Here is a 21,911-nt window from a genome sequence, read left to right as displayed (position 1 = left end):
AGGTACTATGACGTAAAAAAAGTTAATATTTTGTAAATAGTTAAATAAAACATTAAAATGTGCCGTAAATGAATCTACAAGCAGTTTAATTATTGCTGATGTCTATTTTCCGAATCCCTCATGTTTTGTACTCCTTCCTTTCACCCTACAGATTGATTGAGCCTTGTCTAGACAAGAGGAGTGCAGTGCAGTATTTACATAAGATTTGATCCGCTTTCATTTTCCCCAGATTTTAACTATGTTGCATTTGATCAGGAACTATAAGATTAAAGGTTAATTTTAGTTGAAAAAATATTATATGCTCTGGTTTGTTATAGCAAGTAATTATAAGACTATCGACCCAGCTGTGTAAGTAGTGCTGCTGACTGGATCAGCTGCAGTTTATTTAGAGCTCTGCTGGTCCCAAGCAGCACTTATGAGTTTTACCCCTTTGTGGTCGTTACTCACACAGAGGAGCAGGATCACTAGTCTTAAAATTACATGATAACATATTAGAGCATGTCATTTTTTTACTATGATGGCCCTTTAAGGTCACACTTCTAGTTGCTTCTTTTACCATTAAAATTGTGTAATTGTGCATAAATACTTTTTTGTTTATCCGTGTGGGTTTTAGGATCAACTTGCTGTATAAAAATAATGGGCCAGATTACAAGTGGAACGCAAACGTTTGCGCGTGAGCGATAAGGGGTTTATCTCAGGTGTTTGCGATCGTCGGGCTTATTACTCGTATTACGAGTTGAAAGAAAACGCTATAATAATTACGGTGACTTCAGAGCTCTAGTTAAATACATCAAAAATAATATAATACCATCTAATAAAAATTATTACAAAAAATTGCTCAAATAAGTTAAAAGGGTTTTGAGATATGAGAGGTATCAGGTGTTAAAAAAATAAAAGGCAGGCTAAATATCATTAGCTCTCCATTGAGTAATACCAGCGCATGCTAATGTGCGCTGGTATTACAAGTTAAGCGCAATGAGAGCGCATTCCATAGGTCAGAGACGGCATCAGAACCTAAGCGCAGTGAAAGGGGTAAGTAGCACAGCGATGGCAGCACATATAAATATATATGTATATGATTATATACAGATATATGTATGTGTTAACACACAGTTCCCATAGACCACAATGTAAAGGTACTTTTCCCTTTTTTTCTAACACCTCACTCTCGCCAACTTTACCCCCAAAATACTGCCCAGTGAAGTTATTTTATTTAAAAAAAAAATGGTGCACGTTTTATTTTTTAATAAAGTATACTACACTGTATTTTGGGGGCATTTGGGACATATTTATAAAATTAACCAAAGATCTGACCTCTGGTTAATTTTATAAGTGCTAATTGCTACCGTGATAAATTATCGCTTCAGTTGTAATCTAGCCCTTAATGTCCTTTTAACTGGAATGCAGAGGGGGTACTGCAATATGTATATATATATAAGAATCAGGAAAAGAGGAGACTAAAATATCCCTTTGAATCACATAGACAGCTCAGTAACTCCAGCCTTTCAGCATAAAAATAACACCCCACCTAAATATCAGTGTAAAGGAACCTTGCATTACTTGCTTGGGGCTTTATCTAATATAAGAAACATGTTGATCAACAACGTGTCATTTCATGTGACTTGCTGACAACAGAAGTTTATGATCAGATACTATGATGAATTACAGATCTACAGAAACTCAAGACTATATGCTGGGCATTATACCTAGGTGTGGTATTTGTAGAAAGCACAGTGTACAAAACTCTTTGTCACACTTTTTGATATTATTTTGACAAATTCACAATGTTGCTCTCATTTTTTGAGTGTATCCATCACACACTTTGTTGAGACACAAACACAGCAGCAATAAGCCCTTCTGTGTTGTAAGCAAGTGGCTGTAATTACTATAAAAGGGAAATGAGGGAAGCGCCCTGGCAGAAACTTTATGAGATATGAGGTCAGGTAGAGCCTCAAAAGCAATTGGAGAGTAGGTAACTGTGGTACTGTGAGTTATCTGCAGAGAAGGCAATGCACCCCTGTGAGAGCTATATCCTGCTGCAATCCCCCAGCATCTCTATGCAATAAGCCCCTGAGTGGTGGAGTTCAATGCATATTAGTCATATACAAAGACTTATACAAACCAGCTCCTACATGAGAAATAAATACTTTTATTCTAACATAGATACGGAATAGATTAGAAGTGAAAGCTCACATCTCTTTCATATGTTGATTAAGGCATGTAGTAGTGTTTAGAAATATATTTTAGCAATTAGTTTATTTGGTACCATTTATTAAAAAAAATACATTTTCTGCATAACAGTTGAAATTTGGCAAAAATAAATCTCACTTTCATGCTGGATTTCAGTCAAAATACTGGAGTAAGATGCCACACAATTTATGTTAAAGGAACATTGAATGATATTTTTATTCTATGACAAGTGTGAAAGGCCAGCAGTTGAATATTCTTAAACATTCTCAATGAATCACTGGCTGATATGGACAACTCCCATTACACTTTTGTTGAACAGGGACTCACTAAGATAGTTTTATTCAGGGTATGAATGTCTGAATTAAAAAAAAATACAAATACATCTTAAAATACACTAATTTTCTAGTGAAAAATAGACAGCTAGATTACGAGTTTTGCGTTATGAGGGGTGCGGTGTTAACTTGCACGTTATTCTCACCGCTCACTTTCCTACAGCGCTGATATTACAGGTTTTTACAAACCCAGCGTTAAAAGGCAAGAAGTGAGCGTAGAACAAAATTGTGCTCCATACCGCACTCCAATACCAGTTGTGCTTAAGTGAGCGGTGAGCTGGCTGTACGTGCTCGTGCAAGATTTCCCCATAGACATCAAAGGGGAGAGCCGGCTGAGAAAAAATCTAACACTTGCAATAAAGCAGCGTAAAGCTCCGTAACGCAGCCCCATTGATTCCTATGGGGAACCAAATTTTATGTTTACACCTAATGCCCTAACATGAACGCTGAGTCTAAACACCCCTAATCTTACACTTATTAACCCCTAATCTGCCGCCCGACATCGCCGACACCTGTATTATACTTATTAACCCCTAATCTGCCGCTCCGGACATCGTCAACGCCTACATTATACTTATTAACCCCTAATCTGCTGCCCCCAACATCGCCGACACCTACATTATATTTATTAACCCCTAATCTGCTGCCCCCGATGTCGCTGCAACCTACCTACACTTATTAACCCCTAATCTGCTGCCCCCAACGTCACCGCCACTATAATAAACATATTAACCCCTAAACCACCACACTCCCGCATCGCAAACACTAGTTAAAAATTATCAACCCCTAATCTGCTGTTCCTAACATCGCCGCCACCTATTAACATTTATTAACCCCTAATCTGCCGCCCGAACATCGTCGCCACTATACTAAATTTATTAACCCCTAAATCTAAGTTTAACCCTAACCCTAACACCCCCTAACTTAAATATAATTAAAATAAATCTAAATAAAACCTACTATTTATAACTAAATAATTCCTATTTAAAACTAAATACCTGTAAAATAAACCCTAAGCTAGCTACAATATAACTAATAGTTACATTAGCTAGCTTAGGTGTTATTTTTATTTTACAGGCAAGTTTGTATTTATTTTAACTAGGTAGAATAGTTACTAAATAGCTATTAACTATTTAATAACTACCTAGCTAAAATAAATACAAATTCACCTGTAAATTAAAACCTAAACTGTCTTACACTAACACCTAACCCAAAAATTAAATAAATTCCCTAAATTAAATACAATTAGCTAAATTACAAAAAAACAAACACTAAATTACAGAAAATAAAAAACAAATTACAAGATCTTTAAACTAATTACACCTAATCTAATAACCCTATCAAAATAAAAAAAGCCCACCCAATATAAAAAAAAACCCTAGCCTAAACTAAACTACCAATAGCCCTTAAAAGGGCCTTCTGCGGGGTATTGCCCCAAAGAAATCAGCTCTTTTACCTGTAAAAAAAAAAAAAATACAACCAACCCCCCAACAGTAAAACCCACCACCCACACAACCAACCGCCCAAATAAATACCTAACTAAAAAAAACTAAGCTCTCCATTGCCCTGAAAAGGGCATTTGGATGGGCATTGCCCTTAAAAGGGCATTTAGCTCTATTGCGGCCCAAACCCCTAATCTAAAAATAAAACCCACCCAATACACCCTTAAAAAATCCTAACACTAACCCCTGAAGATCCACTTACAGTTCTGAAGAGCCGACATCCATCCTCAACGAAGCCGGGAGAAGCCTTCATCCAAGCGGCAAGATGTCCTCAACGAAGCCGGCAGAAGTGGTCCTCCAGACGGGCAGAAGTCTTCACCCAGACGGCATCTTCTATCTTCATCCTTCCGACGCGGAGCGGCTCCATCTTCAAGACATCCGGCGCGGAGCATCCTCTTCAATCGACGGCTTCTTCTGGAATGAAGGTTCCTTTAAATGACGTCATCCAAGATTGTAATTTGTTTTTTATTTTCTGTAATTTAGTGTTTGTTTTTTGTAATTTAGCTAATTGTAGTTAATAACTATTTAGTAACTATTCTACCTAGTTAAAATAAATACAAACTTGCCTGTAAAATAAAAATAAACCCTAAGATAGATACGATGTAACTATTAGTTATATTGTAGCTAGCTTAGGTTTATTTTATAGGTAAGTATTTAGTTTTAAATAGGAATTATTTAGGTAATGATAGTAAATTTTATTTAGATTTATTTTAATTATATTTAAGTTAGGGGTTGTTAGGGTTAGACTTAGGTTTAGGGGTTAATAAATTTAGTATGGGCAGCAGATTAGGGGTTAATAAATGTAGATACATGGCGGCGATGTTAGGGACAGCAGATTAGGGGTTAATAATATTTGACTAATGTTTGCGAGGCGGGAGTACGGCAGTTTAGGGGTTAATAAATTTAGTATAGTGGCAGCGACGTTGGGGGCAGCAGATCAGGGTTTAATAAATGTAGGTAGGTGGCGGCGATGTTAGGGGTGGCAGATTAGGGGTTAATAACATTTAACTAGTGTTTGCGAGGTGGGAGTGCGGCGGTTTAGGGGTTAATATGTTTATTATAGTGGTGGCGATGTCGGGAGCGGCAGATTAGGGGTTAATAATTTTATTTTAGTGTTTGCGATGTGGGAGGGCCTCGGTTTAGGGGTTAATAGGTAGTTTATGGGTGTTAGTGTACTTTTTAGCACTTTAGTTATAAGTTTTGATGCTACAGCGTTGTAGCATAAAACCCATAACTACTGACTTTAAAATGCGGTACGAATCTTGGCGGGATAGGGTGTACCGCTCACTTTTTGGCCTCCCAGGACAAGCTCGTAATACCGGCGCTATGGAAGTCCCATAGAAAAAAGACTAGCCTTCAGTTTTTAAGAAATTTGACTTTTTCATCAATTGTTAATAAACGTATATACTACTACTTTTGTTTGGATTTATACATCTATTTTTGAATCCATGGAAAGGTTGTTAAGGTTTTCCTGTGTGAAGCATTTATGAAACAATAAGTTTATCATAGAGCACAGCCAGTCAGCAGCTACACCCTCCCTCAGTTTAATTTTCAGGATTTATCATGTCATTGAATAAGGTGAGAGAATACTGAAGAGTTGAGTAATGCCATGCTGCAGCATGATAAGATTTGTTCCTATCAGAAGATTTTTTTTTTTAAATATTGAAAGCAGGCTTCTTAAACTTTATGATGCACAATTTTGGTTTTCTGTATCAACTTCAACTAAGCTGAAATGACGGACCTGTTATTACTGCTATTCTTCCTTGGATAGTTGATCAGATATACATGTATTTTTTTAATCAATATGGTCTATTAGGCATTAGGGAAGAGTGGCTTGCATTGCTCAGCTGTGTAAGTGCTTTATTGACAGAGTTCTAACCTGCACAGGCTCTGGGGTGATCTGTACAACATGCTGAAGCCTTTCACTATGATGGTGCCGTGACTCCTCTTCATATACTGCATCCCGTTCATGTTGAGGAAGCCCCAAGAAACGACGGATGGTGCAGAGATTTTCCCAGAGAGTACGATTCTCAGGGCTGGGATTCTCCTTCCAACGGAGCAGTTCACAAAGCCAACCCTGTAGTAAAAAAATGACATAAATTAGTGAAGTAAAACTCCCAGTTATTCTATCACACATCCATTTTTAAGCACCATAGCAAACCTACAGCCCTACCTTCATCAATTACACATAATACGTTTCCTAAATTAAGCCAATCTTTTGCATTCACAAAGTGTACAAGTCAAGCTATGACTGTGAATCTCAAAAAAATATTCTTGCAACCCTTTTGCTCCAATATAAAACAAAGGTGCCTTCAATTTTCATGATTTTGTAGACTTTACCATATTAAATAAGCGAAGCAAAGTTTTTAACAAACCTCAAAATGTAGCATTAGGGAGCATAAACATAATACAAGAAATATTGCAGCATAAACAGTAAAGCACATCTGAACACTGTTCATGCAATCATTAAAATAAAGAAGAGAGTCTGCAGTGTTTATATGCTGGATATGATCTCGGACAATTGAGAAATTGCAGTGAAAGATTTGGCTTTTGCATACTGTTAATATTAAAGGGACAGTCTACTCCAAAATGTTTATTAATCATTCTCCAGTTTTGCACAACCATCATGGTTATATTATTATACTTTTTAGTTATCTATATGGCACACATGAAATAACAATGTCTTGCTGTGAAAAGGTAAAAAATTGCACTAAGATGGGGGGACTTCCGGGCAGCTGCCATCTTAGGTCGCAATATTCAGCGCTGCTCTGATCTGTCAGAATATCTTTTAAAAATCTTTCAGCCAGATTACGAGTTTTGATTCCTAAGGGGAAAGAAAAGTTATGTTTACACCTAACACCCTAACATATACCCTGAGTCTAAACACCCCTAATCTGCCGCCCCCGACATCGCCGAAAATCTACATTACACTTATTAACCCCCTAATCTGCCGCCCCTGACATCGCCGACACCTACCTACACTTATTAACCCCTAATCTGCCGCCCCAATGTCGCTACCTACATTACACTTAGTAACCACTAATCTGCCGCCCCCAATGTCTTCGCTACCTACCTAAACTCATTAACCCCTAATCTGTCACCCCCAATGTCATCACTACCTACACTTATTAACCCCTAATCTGCCGTCCCCAACGTCGCCGCCACTATACTAAAGTTATTAACCCCTAAACCTAACCCTATGTCTAACCCTAACGTAACCCTAACCCTAACACCCACTAACTTTAACATAATTAAAATAAATCTAAATAAAAATTACAATTAATACCTAAATAATTCCTATTTAAAACTAAATACTTACCTATAAAATAAAACCTAACCTATCAGCCAATACAATGCGAGCTCAATCCTATTGGCTGATTGCATCAGCCAATAGGATTTTTTAAACTTTAATTACGATTGGCTGATAGAATTCTATCAGCCAATCGTAATTCAAGGGACGCCATCTAATATGACATCCCTTAAAGGAACCTTCATTCTTCAGTAGCCGTCGAAAGAAGAGGATTCTCCGCGCCGGATGTCTTGAAGATGGAGCTGCTTTGCGTCGTAAGGATGAAGATAGAAGATGCCGTCTAGATAAAGACTTCTGCCCGCCTGGTGGACCACTTCTTGCCGCTTGGATGAAGACTTCTCCCGGCTTGATAGGATGGATTCCCACTGAAAAAGGACTTTTTGAAAGGTGCGGTAGTTACGTTGCGTTACGGCCAAAAAAGTGTGTAGTACAGCTATACCTGCAAAACTCGTAATAGCAGCGGTAGTGAAAAAAGAAAATTTATGCTTACCTGATAAATGTATTTCTTTTTTGACACGATGAGTCCACGGATCATCTTAATTACTATTGGGATATTCACCTCCTGGTCAGCAGGAGGCGGCAAAGAGCACCACAGCAAAGCTGTTAAATATCACCTCCCTTCCCTCCCAACCCAGTCATTAGACCGAAGTTAAGGAGAGAAAGGAAGTAACAAGGTGCAGAGGTGTCTGACGTTTATAATAACCAACAACCTGTCTGTCAAAAACAGGGCGGGCCGTGGACTCACCGTGTCAAAAAAGAAATACATTTATCAGGTAAGCATAAATTTTCTTTTCTTTTTAATGACACGATGAGTCCACGGATCATCTTAATTACTATTGGGAATCAATACCAAAGCTAGAGTACACAGATGATACGGGAGGGACAAGACAGGGAACCTAAACGGAAGGCACCACTGCTTGAAGAACCTTTCTCCCAAAAGCAGCCTCAGCCGAGGTAAAAGTATCAAACTTGTAGAATTTTGAAAAAGTGTGAAGAGAGGATCAAGTTGCAGCCTTGCAAATCTGATCCATAGAAGCTTCATTTTTGAATGCCCATGAGGAAGCAACAGCCCTCGTGGAATGAGCTGTAACTCTCTCTGGAGGCTGCTGTCCAGCAGTCTCATATGCAAAACGTATTATACTCTTCAGCCAAAAAGAAAGAGAAGTAGCCGTAGCTTTCTGCCCCTTACGTTTTCCTGAGAAAACCACAAACAAAGCAGAAGACTGGTGAAAATCCATAGTCGCCTGCAGGTAAAACTTTAAGGCACGAACCATGTCCAAATTGTGAGAGGTAGGATTAGGACACAAGGAAGGAACAACAATCTCCTGATTAATGTTCCGATCAGAAACAACTTTAGGAAGAAATCCTAATTTAGTACGTAAAACTACCTTATCCAAATGAAAAATAAGGTAAGGGGACTCATACTGCAATGCTGAGAGCTCTGACACTCTGCAAGCAGAAGAAATAGCAACAAGAAATAAAACTTTCCAAGATAACAACTTAATATCTAAGGAATGCATAGGCTCAAACAGAGTACCTTGAAGAACTTTGAGAATCAAATTAAGACTCCATGGGGGAGTAACTGACTTGAACACAGGCCTGATCTTGACTAAGGCCTGACAAAAGGATTAAACGTCTGGTACGTCCGCCAGACCCTTATGTAACAAAATAGACAATGCCGATATTTGACCCTTTAGGGAACTTGTCGACAATGCTTTCTCCAAACCCTCTTGGAGAAAGGACAAAATTCTAGGAATCCTAACTCTACTCCAGGAGTAGCCCTTGGATTCACACCAAAAGAGATATTTATGCCAAATCTTATGGTAAATCTTTCTAGATACAGGTTTACGAGCCTGAATCATGGTCTCTATGACCGATTCTAAAAAGCCCCGCTTGGATAAAATTAAGCGTTCAATCTCCAAGCAGTCAGCTTCAGAAAAACTAGATTTGGATGAAGGAAGGGCCCTTGAATTAGAAGGTCCTTCCTCAACGGAAGTCTCCAAGGTGGCAGAGATGACATGTCCACCAGATTTGCATACCAAATACTGCGAGGCCAAGCCGGTGCAATGAGGATCACTGAGGCCCTCTCCTGCTTGATTCGGGCAATCACCCAAGGAAGAAGAGTAAACGGAGGAAATAGGTATGCTAGACCGAAGGTCCAAGGTACTGACAGGGCGTCTACCAGTACCGCCTGAGGGTCCCTGGACCTCAAACTGTATCTCGGTAGCTTGGCATTCTGCCGAACTGCCATGAGATCCAATTCCGGCTGACCCCATTTGAGAATCAGACTGTAAAACACATTCGGATGGAGTTCCTACTCCCCCGGATGAAAGGTCTGCCTGCTCAGGAAATCTGCCTCCCAGTTGTCCACCCCTGGGATGTGAATTGCCGACAGACAGCAGGAGTGCGCTTCTGCCCACTGGATTATTTTGGTTACCTCTGTCATCGCTAAGGAACTCCTCGTTCCTCCCTGATGATTGTTGTAAGCCACTGAAGTTATGTTGTATGACTTGAACCTGATAAACTGGACCGAGGCTAACTGGGGCCAGGCCAGAAGAGGATTGAAAATCACCCTCAGTTCCAGAATGTTATAGAAAGAGCAGACTCTGACTGAGTCCAAACTCCCTGAGCCTTTAGGGAGCCCTAGACTGCTGTTGTCACAATCACCCAAGATGGTCTGCGAAAGCAGGTTCCCTGGGAGAGATGATCCAGAGACAACCACCATTGAAGAGAATCCCTTGTCTCCTGCTCCAGAAGTATTCAAGGAGACAAATCGGCATAATCTCCATTCCATTGCCTGAGCATGTTTAACTGCAGAGGTCTGAGATGGAACCGAGCAAACGGGATGATGTCCATTCCCGCTACCATCAGCCCGATTAACTCCATGCACTGAGCCACTGATGTCTCGAGGAGTGGACTGAAGGGCTAGACAAGTATCGAAAAGCTTAGATTTCCTGACTTCTGTCAGTAAAATCTTCATTGATAGGGAATCTATTATGGTTCCCAAGAAAAGTACCCTTGTCTTTGGGACTAAGGAACTCTTTTCAAAATTGACCTTCCATCCGTGGGATCGCAGGAAGGATAATAACATTTCTGTGTGGGATCCTGCTTGTTGTAAGGATGTCGTCCAGATAGGGCGCCACTGCAATGCCCCGTAACCGACCCACCGCCAACAGCGATCCCAGAACATTTGAGAAAATTCTCTGAGCTGTGGCCAGACCGAAAAGAAGAGCCACAAATTGGAAGTGTTTGTCTAGAAAGGCAAACCTTAGGAACTTGTGATGATCCCTGTGAATGGGAACATGCAGGTACGCGTCCTTTAAATCCACTGTTTCAGAAACCCTGCAACATTGGAAAAGCAGACAACGCATCAGATACTGCAGAAGACATGAGAGAAGCGATGTCTTGTAAAGTAACCCCAGTAGGAGTTATAGAGAAAGCGCAGGGCACTGCATGTGTGGGCGGTAAAATCTGGGACGTTTGAGGAGAAAGCTGCGGTATAAATTGAGCATTGATATTAGACTCCTGAACAACATCCTCCTTTGCAAATGATGGTTCCGTAAAGAGTCTATCCCTATAACTTAAAGTCCTCTCAATACAAGAGGAACAGAAGGGGATTGGTGGTTCCACATTGGCATCAAAGCATAAGGAGCAAGTGCCAGCTTGCAAGGACTCTTGGTTCATCTTATTTCACAGTTAATTGTAAAAAACAGAATTTATGCTTACCTGATAAATTACTTTCTCCAACGGTGTGTCCGGTCCACGGCGTCATCCTTACTTGTGGGATATTCTCTTCCCCAACAGGAAATGGCAAAGAGCCCAGCAAAGCTGGTCACATGATCCCTCCTAGGCTCCGCCTACCCCAGTCATTCGACCGACATACAGGAGGAAATATGCATAGGAGAAACCATATGATATCGTGGTGACTGTAGTTAGAGAAAATAATTCATCAGACCTGATTAAAAAAACCAGGGCGGGCCGTGGACCGGACACACCGTTGGAGAAAGTAATTTATCAGGTAAGCATAAATTCTGTTTTCTCCAACATAGGTGTGTCCGGTCCACGGCGTCATCCTTACTTGTGGGAACCAATACCAAAGCTTTAGGACACGGATGAAGGGAGGGAGCAAATCAGGTCACCTAAATGGAAGGCACCACGGCTTGCAAAACCTTTCTCCCAAAAATAGCCTCCGAAGAAGCAAAAGTATCAAATTTGTAAAATTTGGCAAAAGTGTGCAGAGAAGACCAAGTCGCTGCCTTACATATCTGGTCAACAGAAGCCTTGTTCTTGAAGGCCCATGTGGAAGCCACAGCCCTAGTGGAGTGAGCTGTGATTCTTTCAGGAGGCTGCCGTCCGGCAGTCTCATAAGCCAATCGGATAATGTTTTTAAGCCAAAAAGAAAGAGAGGTAGAAGTTGCTTTTTGACCTCTCCTTTTACCAGAATAAACAACAAACAAGGAAGATGTTTGTCTGAAATCTTTAGTAGCCTCTAAATAGAATTTTAGAGCACGGACTACGTCCAAATTGTGTAACAAACGTTCCTTCTTTGAAACTGGATTCGGACACAAAGAAGGTACAACTATCTCCTGGTTAATATTTTTGTTGGAAACAACTTTTGGAAGAAAACCAGGCTTAGTACGCAAAACCACCTTATCTGCATGGAACACCAGATAGGGCGGAGAACACTGCAGAGCAGATAACTCTGAAACTCTTCTAGCAGAAGAAATTGCAACCAAAAACAAAACTTTCCAAGATAATAACTTAATATCTACGGAATGTAAGGGTTCAAACGGAACCCCTTGAAGAACTGAAAGAACTAGATTTAGACTCCAGGGAGGAGTCAAAGGTCTGTAAACAGGCTTGATTCTAACCAGAGCCTGAACAAATGCTTGAACATCTGGCACAACTGCCAGCCGTTTGTGAAGTAAAACAGATAAAGCAGAGATCTGTCCCTTCAGAGAACTTGCAGATAATCCTTTCTCCAAACCTTCTTGTAGAAAGGATAGAATCTTAGGAATTTTTATCTTGTTCCAGGGGAATCCTTTAGATTCACACCAACAGATATATTTTTTCCATATTTTATGGTAAATTTTTCTAGTTACAGGCTTTCTAGCCTGAATCATAGTATCTATTACAGAATCTGAAAACCCACGCTTTGATAAAATCAAGCGTTCAATCTCCAAGCCGTCAGTTGGAGGGAGACGACCAGATTCGGATGTTCGAATGGACCTTGAACAAGAAGGTCCTGTCTCAAAGGTAGCTTCCATGGTGGAGCCGATGACATATTCACCAGGTTTGCATACCAAGTCCTGCGTGGCCACGCAGGAGCTATCAAGATCACCGAAGCCCTCTCCTGATTGATCCTGGCTACCAGCCTGGGAATGAGAGGAAATGGTGGGAACACATAAGCTAGGTTGAAGGTCCAAGGCGCTACTAGTGCATCCACTAGAGTCGCCTTGGGATCCCTGGATCTGGACCCGTAGCAAGGAACCTTGAAGTTCTGACGAGACGCCATCAGATCCATGTCTGGAATGCCCCATAATTGAGTTATTTGGGCAAAGATTTCCGGATGGAGTTCCCACTCCCCCGGATGGAAAGTCTGACGACTCAGAAAATCCGCTTCCCAATTTTCCACTCCTGGGATGTGGATTGCAGACAAGTGGCAGGAGTGATCCTCCGCCCATTGAATTATTTTGGTCACTTCTTCCATCGCCAGGGAACTCCTTGTTCCCCCCTGATGATTGATATATGCAACAGTCGTCATGTTGTCTGATTGAAACCGTATGAATTTGGCCTTTGCTAGTTGAGGCCAAGCTTTGAGAGCATTGAATATCGCTCTCAGTTCCAGAATGTTTATCGGGAGAAGAGATTCTTCCCGAGACCATAGGCCCTGAGCTTTCAGGGGTTCCCAGACCGCGCCCCAGCCCACCAGACTGGCGTCGGTCGTGACAATGACCCACTCTGGTCTGCGGAAGCTCATTCCCTGTGACAGACTGTCCAGGGTCAGCCACCAACGGAGTGAATCTCTGGTCTTTTGATCTACTTGAACCGTCGGAGACAAGTCTGTATAATCCCCATTCCACTGTCTGAGCATGCACAGTTGTAATGGTCTTAGATGAATTTGTGCAAAAGGAACTATGTCCATTGCTGCAACCATCAATCCTATTACTTCCATGCACTGTGCTATGGAAGGACGAAGAACGGAATGAAGTACTTGACAAGAGCTTAGAAGTTTTGATTTTCTGACCTCTGTCAGAAAAATCCTCATTTCTAAGGAATCTATTATTGTTCCCAAGAAGGGAACTCTTGTTGACGGGGACAGAGAACTTATTTCTTTGTTCACCTTCCATCCGTGAGATCTGAGAAAGGCTAGGACGATGTCCATATGAGCCTTTGCTTTTGACAGAGACGACGCTTGAATCAGGATGTCGTCCAAGTAAGGTACCACTGCAATGCCCCTTGGTCTTAGAACCGCTAGAAGGGACCCTAGTACCTTTGTGAAAATTCTCGGAGCAGTGGCTAATCCGAATGGAAGTGCCACAAACTGGTAATGCTTGTCCAGAAAGGCGAACCTTAGGAACTGATAATGTTCCTTGTGGATAGGAATATGTAGGTACGCATCCTTTAAATCCACCGTGGTCATAAATTGACCTTCCTGGATGGTGGGAAGGATCGTTCGAATGGTTTCCATTTTGAACAATGGAACCCTGAGAAATTTGTTTAGGATCTTGAGATCTAAAATTGGTCTGAATGTTCCCTCTTTTTTGGGAACTATGAACAGGTTGGAGTAAAACCCCATCCCTTGTTCTCCTATTGGAACTGGATGAATTACTCCCATCTTTAACAGGTCTTCTACACAATGTAAGAATGCCTGTCTTTTTATTTGGTTTGAAGATAATTGAGACCTGTGGAACCTTCCCCTTGGGGGTAGATCCTTGAATTCCAGGAGATAACCTTGAGAAACTATTTCTAGTGCCCAAGGATCCTGAACATCTCTTGCCCAAGCCTGAGCGAAGAGAGAAAGTCTGCCCCCCACCAGATCCGGTCCCGGATCGGGGGCCATCCCTTCATGCTGTTTTGGTAGCAGTGGCAGGCTTCTTGGCCTGCTTACCCTTGTTCCAGCCTTGCATCGGTCTCCAGGCTGGTTTGGGTTGTGAAGTATTACCCTCTTGCTTAGAGGATGTAGAATTAGAGGCTGGTCCGTTTCTGCGAAAGGGACGAAAATTAGGCTTATTTTTAGCCTTAAAAGACCTATCCTGAGGGAGGGCGTGGCCCTTTCCCCCGGTGATGTCTGAAATAATCTCTTTCAAATCAGGACCAAACAGTGTTTTACCCTTGAAAGGGATGTTAAGCAATTTTGTCTTGGAAGACACATCCGCTGACCAAGACTTTAGCCAAAGCGCTCTGCGCGCCACGATAGCAAACCCTGAATTTTTCGCCGCTAATCTAGCTAATTGCAAAGCGGCATCTAAAATAAAAGAGTTAGCCAATTTAAGTGCTTGAACTCTGTCCATAACCTCCTCATACGATGATTCTTTATTGAGCGACTTTTCTAGTTCTTCGAACCAGAAACACGCTGCCGTAGTGACAGGAACAATGCATGAAATTGGTTGTAGAAGGTAACCTTGCTGAACAAACATCTTTTTAATCAAACCCTCTAATTTTTTATCCATAGGATCTTTGAAAGCACAACTATCTTCTATAGGGATAGTAGTGCGTTTGTTTAGAGTAGAAACCGCCCCCTCGACCTTGGGGACTTTCTGCCATAAGTCCTTTCTGGGGTCGACTATAGGAAATAATTTCTTAAATATAGGGGGAGGAACAAAAGGTATGCCGGGCCTTTCCCACTCCTTATTTACTATGTCCGCCACCCGCTTGGGTATAGGAAAAGCATCGGGGGGCACCGGAACCTATAGGAACTTGTCCATCTTACATAATTTCTCTGGAATGACCAAATTGTCACAATCATCCAGAGTAGATAATACCTCCTTAAGCAGTGCACGGAGATGTTCTAATTTAAATTTAAATGTTACAACATCAGGTTCAGCTTGTTGAGAAATTTTTCCTGAATCTGAAATTTCTCCCTCAGACAAAACCTCCCTCCTGGCCCCTTCAGATTGGTGTGAGGGTATGTCAGAACAGTTATCATCAGCGTCCTCTTGCTCTTCAGTGTTTAAAACAGAGCAATCGCGCTTTCTCTGATAAGTAGGCATTTTGGATAAAATGTTTGCAATAGAATTATCCATTACGGCCGTTAATTGTTGCATGGTAATAAGTATTGGCGCACTAGATGTACTAGGGGCCTCTTGTGTGGGCAAAACTGGTGTAGACACAGAAGGGGATGAAGCAGTATCATGCTTACTCCCCTCATTTGAGGAATCATCTTGGGCAATATCATTATCTGTGGCATCATTGTCCCTACTTTGTTTGGACATTATGGCACAATTATCACATAAATTTAAATGGGGAGAAACCTTAGTTTTCATACATATAGAACATAGCTTATCTGATGGTACAGACATGTTAAACAGGCTTAAACTTGTCAACAAAGCACAAAAAACGTTTTAAAATAAAACCGTTACTGTCACTTTAAATTTTAAACTGAACACACTTTATTACTGAATATGTGAAAAAGTATGAAGGAATTGTTCAAAATTCACCAAAATTTCACCACAGTGTCTTAAAGCCTTAAAAGTATTGCACACCAAATTTGAAAGCTTTAACCCTTAAAATAACGGAACCGGAGCCGTTTTTACATTTAACCCCTATACAGTCCCAGTTATCAGCTTTGCTGAGACCCAACCAAGCCCAGAGGGGAATACGATACCAAATGACGCCTTCTATAAGCTTTTTCAGTGGTTCTTAGCTCCTCACACATGCATCTGCATGCCTTGCTCTCCAAAAACAACTGCGCATTAGTGGCGCGAAAATGAGGCTCTGCCTATGACTAGAAAAGGCCCCCATCTGAAAAAGGTGTCCAATACAGTGCCTGCCGTTTTTTAAAACAATCCCCAAGATTATAATAATTATTAAGAGTTATAATCTGCAAAATATGCTTAGCAAAGTAATCGTTTTAGCCCAGAAAAATGTCTACCAGTTTTTTAAGCCCTTATGAAGCCCTTTATTCTTTTACTTAATCTAAGAAAATGGCTTACCGGTCCCCATAGGGGAAATGACAGCCTTCCAGCATCACATAGTCTTGTTAGAAATGTGGCCAGTCATACCTCAAGCAGAAAAGTCTGCCAACTGTTTCCCCCAACTGAAGTTACTTCATCTCAACAGTCCTGTGTGGAAACAGCAATCGATTTTAGTAACGTTTGCTAAAATCATCTTCCTCTTACAAACAGAAATCTTCATCTCTTTTCTGTTTCAGAGTAAATAGTACATACCAGCACTATTTTAAAATAACAAACACTTGATTGAAGGATAAAAACTACATTTAAACACCAAAAAACTCTTAACCATCTCCGTGGAGATGTTGCCTGTGCAACGGCAAAGAGAATGACTGGGGTAGGCGGAGCCTAGGAGGGATCATGTGACCAGCTTTGCTGGGCTCTTTGCCATTTCCTGTTGGGGAAGAGAATATCCCACAAGTAAGGATGACGCCGTGGACCGGACACACCTATGTTGGAGAAATAAACAATTATTAAGCAAAAAAACGTTACTGTCTCTTTAAATGTTAAAACGTAACTTTTTTTTCCTTTATTAGTGTAATCAATGAAGAAATAGAAAATGGCCCTGCAGATCACATCTACACCTCAGCAGTACTTTGCTGAGGTGCCTACCTGTCTGAAGAACTTGACCCTCACTGACTGAACAGGAGCCGTCTCCCCCAACAGCACCGGAGCGCTACGGAGACTGTCTGGCATGTTTCCAATTCAGCTGAGATGCGTAGCTGAATAGACTGTCAAGCGTTTCTTCCTAGATACGCAGCAAATCAAATAACAAACTTTCTCTTCCGACTGAGAGGAAGAGTGAAAAAAGGCGTGCAATGCTCTCCTTAGTACCGCCCATCGCGGGCGTGCCTAATCCAGTCATCTCCCGGTCTTGTCTCTATTAAGAAGAGCCGGGAAATGAAAACCACCATATTTTAATGCATACAGCCCCAGTACCTGCGCTTTTACTGCCATAATAAAGAAACCCATGTCCCATGAGTGACCTTATTTTCCCAAGTTAAAATAAGTGCATCCTTTCCTGAGTCCTATGTCCCAGTAAACAGTAAGCACTTACCTCCTCTTCTGCCTGACAGTAAGGCAGCTCTCAGGTTTAAGAGGTCCTCTCCCTCCTATGGAGCTATGACAAAAGGAAAAGACTGAATCAGGTTCCTCTCAGTTTTTCAGAGTTAGGGCAGCATCAATATGGGAGGCGCAGTGAGAATTATGTCCCACAAGTTCCCATTGCTCTAAAGCAGTGATTTTTAACCTTTTTTTTGCCGTGGCACACTTTTTTACATAAAAAAATCCTGTGGCACACCACCATCCCAAAATTTTAAAAAAAATCACACATTGTAGCCTAATACAGCATATATATACACATACACACCAACACACACATACTGTATGTATTGTGTTGTTATGCCATGCCTCCTACAAACTACCCCTGCATTGGGAGTAAAAAACAAGCAAAGTTTAAAAAATATGTCACACTGTTGTCAGTCTGCCGTGGCACACCTGAGGATCTCTCACGGCACACTAGTGTGCCACGGCACACTGGTTGAAAAACACTGCTCTAAAGCCACCACTGCCCTACTGAAGAGACTGATGTGGACTATGGCTACACCCTAGGACAAAGCAGCACAATTTTGAACTACTTTAAAAATAAACTCTTGATTGAAGAATCTTTAATTAACACCTAACTTTACCACTTCCTAGCTCTAACGTAGGCAAAGAAAATGACTGGGTTGGGAGGGAAGGGAGGTGATATTTAACAGCTTTGCTGTGGTGCTCTTTGCCACCTCCTGCTGACCAATAGTAATTAAGATGATCCGTGGACTCATTATGTTATTAAAAAGAAAGCAGCGTTATGAGGCTTTTTCACTCATAAAGCAAAACTCGTAATCTAGCCGATAGTTATTAAAGGGACAGTACACTGTAAAATTGTTTTTCCATTAATGTATTTTAAATGACTTATACCAACTGCAGAGTATAAAATATTTGAGAAATTTAATTTTCATGCTTATTTGTGTATATAAAGTAGCTGATTTTCTGCTTTGAAACCACAGCCTATTACAATGGGTTGAACTTAAAGGTGATATCAGATCTCATTATGTTCTAAGTTTGTGTAAACAGACTTGCTTCCTTATCTTTTATTTGGCTGGAACATCAAAGCTTAATACATAGAGAGAGCAATGGAAAATTATCATTTTATTACTTAACTATCCTGCATCCCACTGAGAGTGTAATCTCTTCTGCTGGCTGTGTATACTTAGGCTATTCAATAGCCTATACTCCAGTATTAATTTGTTCAGTGTAGGTGGTGATTCCACAGGCTAAATCGGCTATTTCAAATCCTGAAATAGGAGTAAAGGAGCTACTTGTAACCAATTTAATACACTCTAGCAGGTTAAAAGGATCATTGGGAATAATTTAAAGGGGAGAATTTTTTGGGGTGAACTGTCCCTTTAAGGATCATCTAACGCTGCAACTCCTAGATACTTAGATGTGAAGAATTTCTACATCATTTGAGCTGAGTATTATGCGGATCTGCAGCCTGAGTGTTCCGGAGACTACAGCAAGGCTGCGACCTCCACATACGACCCCCCAGCAAGTGTCTACGGATGCTTGCTGCTAAGCAGTCTTTGGTATAAGCTGCACTAATCCAACTCCTATCTCTTTTCCTGAGTATATAGCAATCATGGAGAAGCTAGGTGCTATATTTCGGGAGCTTATGTCAGAATTCGAACAGAAGTTCTGCGAGAGGATTGACAGGATTGTTGCTGCTACACAGCCGAAAGATGGTTTGACTCGCAATACATTACCTAACTCAGTTGAGGAGGGAGCCTCTATAGAAATGACAGGTGCCTTATACCCGCAGACAGCACAGGTATTTACTTTAACACCTACACAACTTTCGCATGAGCCCGGACCGGACCGGAGGAAGGAGTGCGGCTGACTACTGGTGGTGCTGGTAGTTTTCATGTCCCCCTGAAGTCTCTCCAACAGAAGATCACCCTCTCTGCGCCTGTATCAGGAGACGATATTCTGGCGTAGAGGTGAGGGTAAATGTCAGAGACGATTCTGTAGCAGGTGCCGTATAGTTTTGCCCTTCTTCTATGCATCCACAAATTAGGACTTACTTAACAGAACTGTGGCAATTCCACCTCTTAGGATTGGCAATGGTCACTGTCATATATAGTCTTTACAAAAAGGCTTATTGTTGTGTCAATATATATTTTTTATTTCGAATGCCTGTGGTCTGATGTACTGCTACCTTAAAGCCCTAGCCTTTTACAGTTATTATACTCTCCCCAAGTACGCAGGGACTCTGTTGTTCCTCAACACAATGCTATTTTTAACATTTAGGATGTACCTATTTTTTACCATGTTTGCCAAACAGTAAATCTGTTAATGTTATTGTCTTCACACTGCAGGGCTTAGCTAACTCTCTACGACTGAAGTTTAAATCATCATTTCTTTGTCAACTCATTTGCCTATCATGATCTATAAGAGAGTCCTTAATAGAAAGCTTGGAAGACTTAGTTTAGGATATTTATATACTGTCAACGATGGCCCTGTTTATTTGTTGTATAGACCTGTAATCAGTACTTTCAACATACACTGGCATGTATGTTCAGGATTATGATTACTGTATTGATATATGATATTTTCATAGTAATGGTGTTACTTGAGCAACCCAAGGATGTATATGTCCCTATTTATTTCTCCCATAGATAAGATAAATTCTCTTTTTATAAATATGTTTTATTGTCATCCTCTGCAATTTAAACATTGTTCCTCCTACTTAGCTGTCTTAATTTGACTAGAAGCCCAAAAGTGGCTTTAATTGATGAGGAAGACATATAGGGGCTGATTTATTATTTGTCTGGTGGACATAATCCGCTGTAGCGATCATGTCCACCAGACATCGATAAATGCTGACAGGATACGCTGTCTGCATTTACCTTTTATCCTAAGACCGCTGCTTCTTAACTCCTGTTTTCGGTGAGCCTGAAGGCTCGTGCGGAAACAGGGGTATTTGGCCCCATTCGGGCAGTGATAAATAGACCCCATATTCTATAATTAATGGATACAATAGAACATTGCATTTTGAAGTATTTTTGCTTTAGTTTCAGCATGCCCTTAGAATATCTTTATTTTGAGCCATATAAGGCACTATATTTTGCAGCATTACTATTTTAGTCCTGGTATGCCTTCAGTTTATGGTAATACGCATAGATAAATGGCTGTATTATAGCCTATAGATTAGAATTATTTTATTTATGTATGATACATGTAGATACTAATAGAGGCATGCGATTTCTATGAAGTATCAATATATGGCATTTTATTTGTATTTTAACTTATATTTTTAATGTTTATCAAATATGTTGTATGTTGATTGTTCCGATTGATGTTTATGATTCAGATCTTATTGATTTTAACATTTTTAACAGAATGAGCTGCTCACTATATATAATATATATTGAGAACTAATCCTAATACGGAGCTACCACCACACCCCAATTACGATTGTCCTTACAACACACCCCCTTTATCATGATTGGTCAACATGCCTTTAAATAGAAAAGGCGCAATACCGGGGATATTCGACTTTTATATTGCCTCTTGAAGAAGCCCGACTGAAGATCGGGGGAAACGCGTTATGATCTCAGCATATCACCTGGAGGTGTTTGGTGACTCACAAGCACTTTGTCCCCACAAGCCACAGAGTATCCTGGCACTGGATCCGGAAAACTTTGCCTGACGTTACCTGTTAAAGCGAAAGAGGCAGACCATCTATGCCTGGTGTGTGAGACAAGGAGCTGTAGGAATCTAACGCTCCATCTGAATGCTTTTTTAATTTTTACTCTAGTAAGTGCATTTATACTTGCGTGTGCAGTAAATTGTAATAAATCTTTTCACTTGAGTCTTGCCTTGTGCGCCTTCTTTTTCCTTTGTCTTTTAGATTAGAATTCTTGTTGAATACTGTGTCATTTTAAAGGTCCAAGAGTGACCAGTCTAAAACTTATATGTAGATCTACATATAAATGATGTTTGGGATTGTAACCTGACATGCTAACATGTATGCAAATATCTATGACCCTTTTATTTTATTAGATGTGTATTTAGTATTGTGCAAACTAGATAGGCTGCGTTTGGCGTCCAGTCACAAAAGGCTCACTAGATGGATTCAACAGACTGTCAATGCTATTCGGCAGAGTGCCCAGATCGTGATGTCTTTAGTAGGCAGGGCTTGACAGCCATTTCAAAATGCCCAGAAACAATACTCATTTTAAAAAAACTTTTTTAACTTTCCTGCTGCATGATATAGAAAGGTGTGCAGGAGGTTATTTGCAGCTTAATTTAATGTAAGTTAAGTATATAAAAAAAACAGAATTTATACTTACAAATAAATTTC

The 21,911-nt window shown here is 40.6% G+C and overlaps 1 protein-coding gene across 2 annotated transcripts in view; it reads right to left on the bottom strand.

The window, feature by feature from the left end:
* The window catches only part of SATB2 (SATB homeobox 2), a 443,446-nt gene that overhangs the window by 35,184 nt on the left and 386,351 nt on the right, over positions 1-21,911 (bottom strand). For both annotated transcript variants that reach the window (XM_053698738.1, XM_053698737.1), the window contains exon 10: positions 5,904-6,101. In XM_053698738.1, coding sequence (XP_053554713.1) covers positions 5,904-6,101 — 198 coding nt within the window. The remainder of the gene's footprint in view (positions 1-5,903; positions 6,102-21,911) is intronic.

The sequence above is a fragment of the Bombina bombina genome, chromosome 1 (assembly GCF_027579735.1).
Source record: "Bombina bombina isolate aBomBom1 chromosome 1, aBomBom1.pri, whole genome shotgun sequence".
In the NCBI taxonomy this organism is placed as follows: Eukaryota; Metazoa; Chordata; class Amphibia; order Anura; family Bombinatoridae; genus Bombina; species Bombina bombina.
Note: the sequence above shows the minus strand (reverse complement) of the source record. Positions and strands in the feature narration are given on the sequence as shown.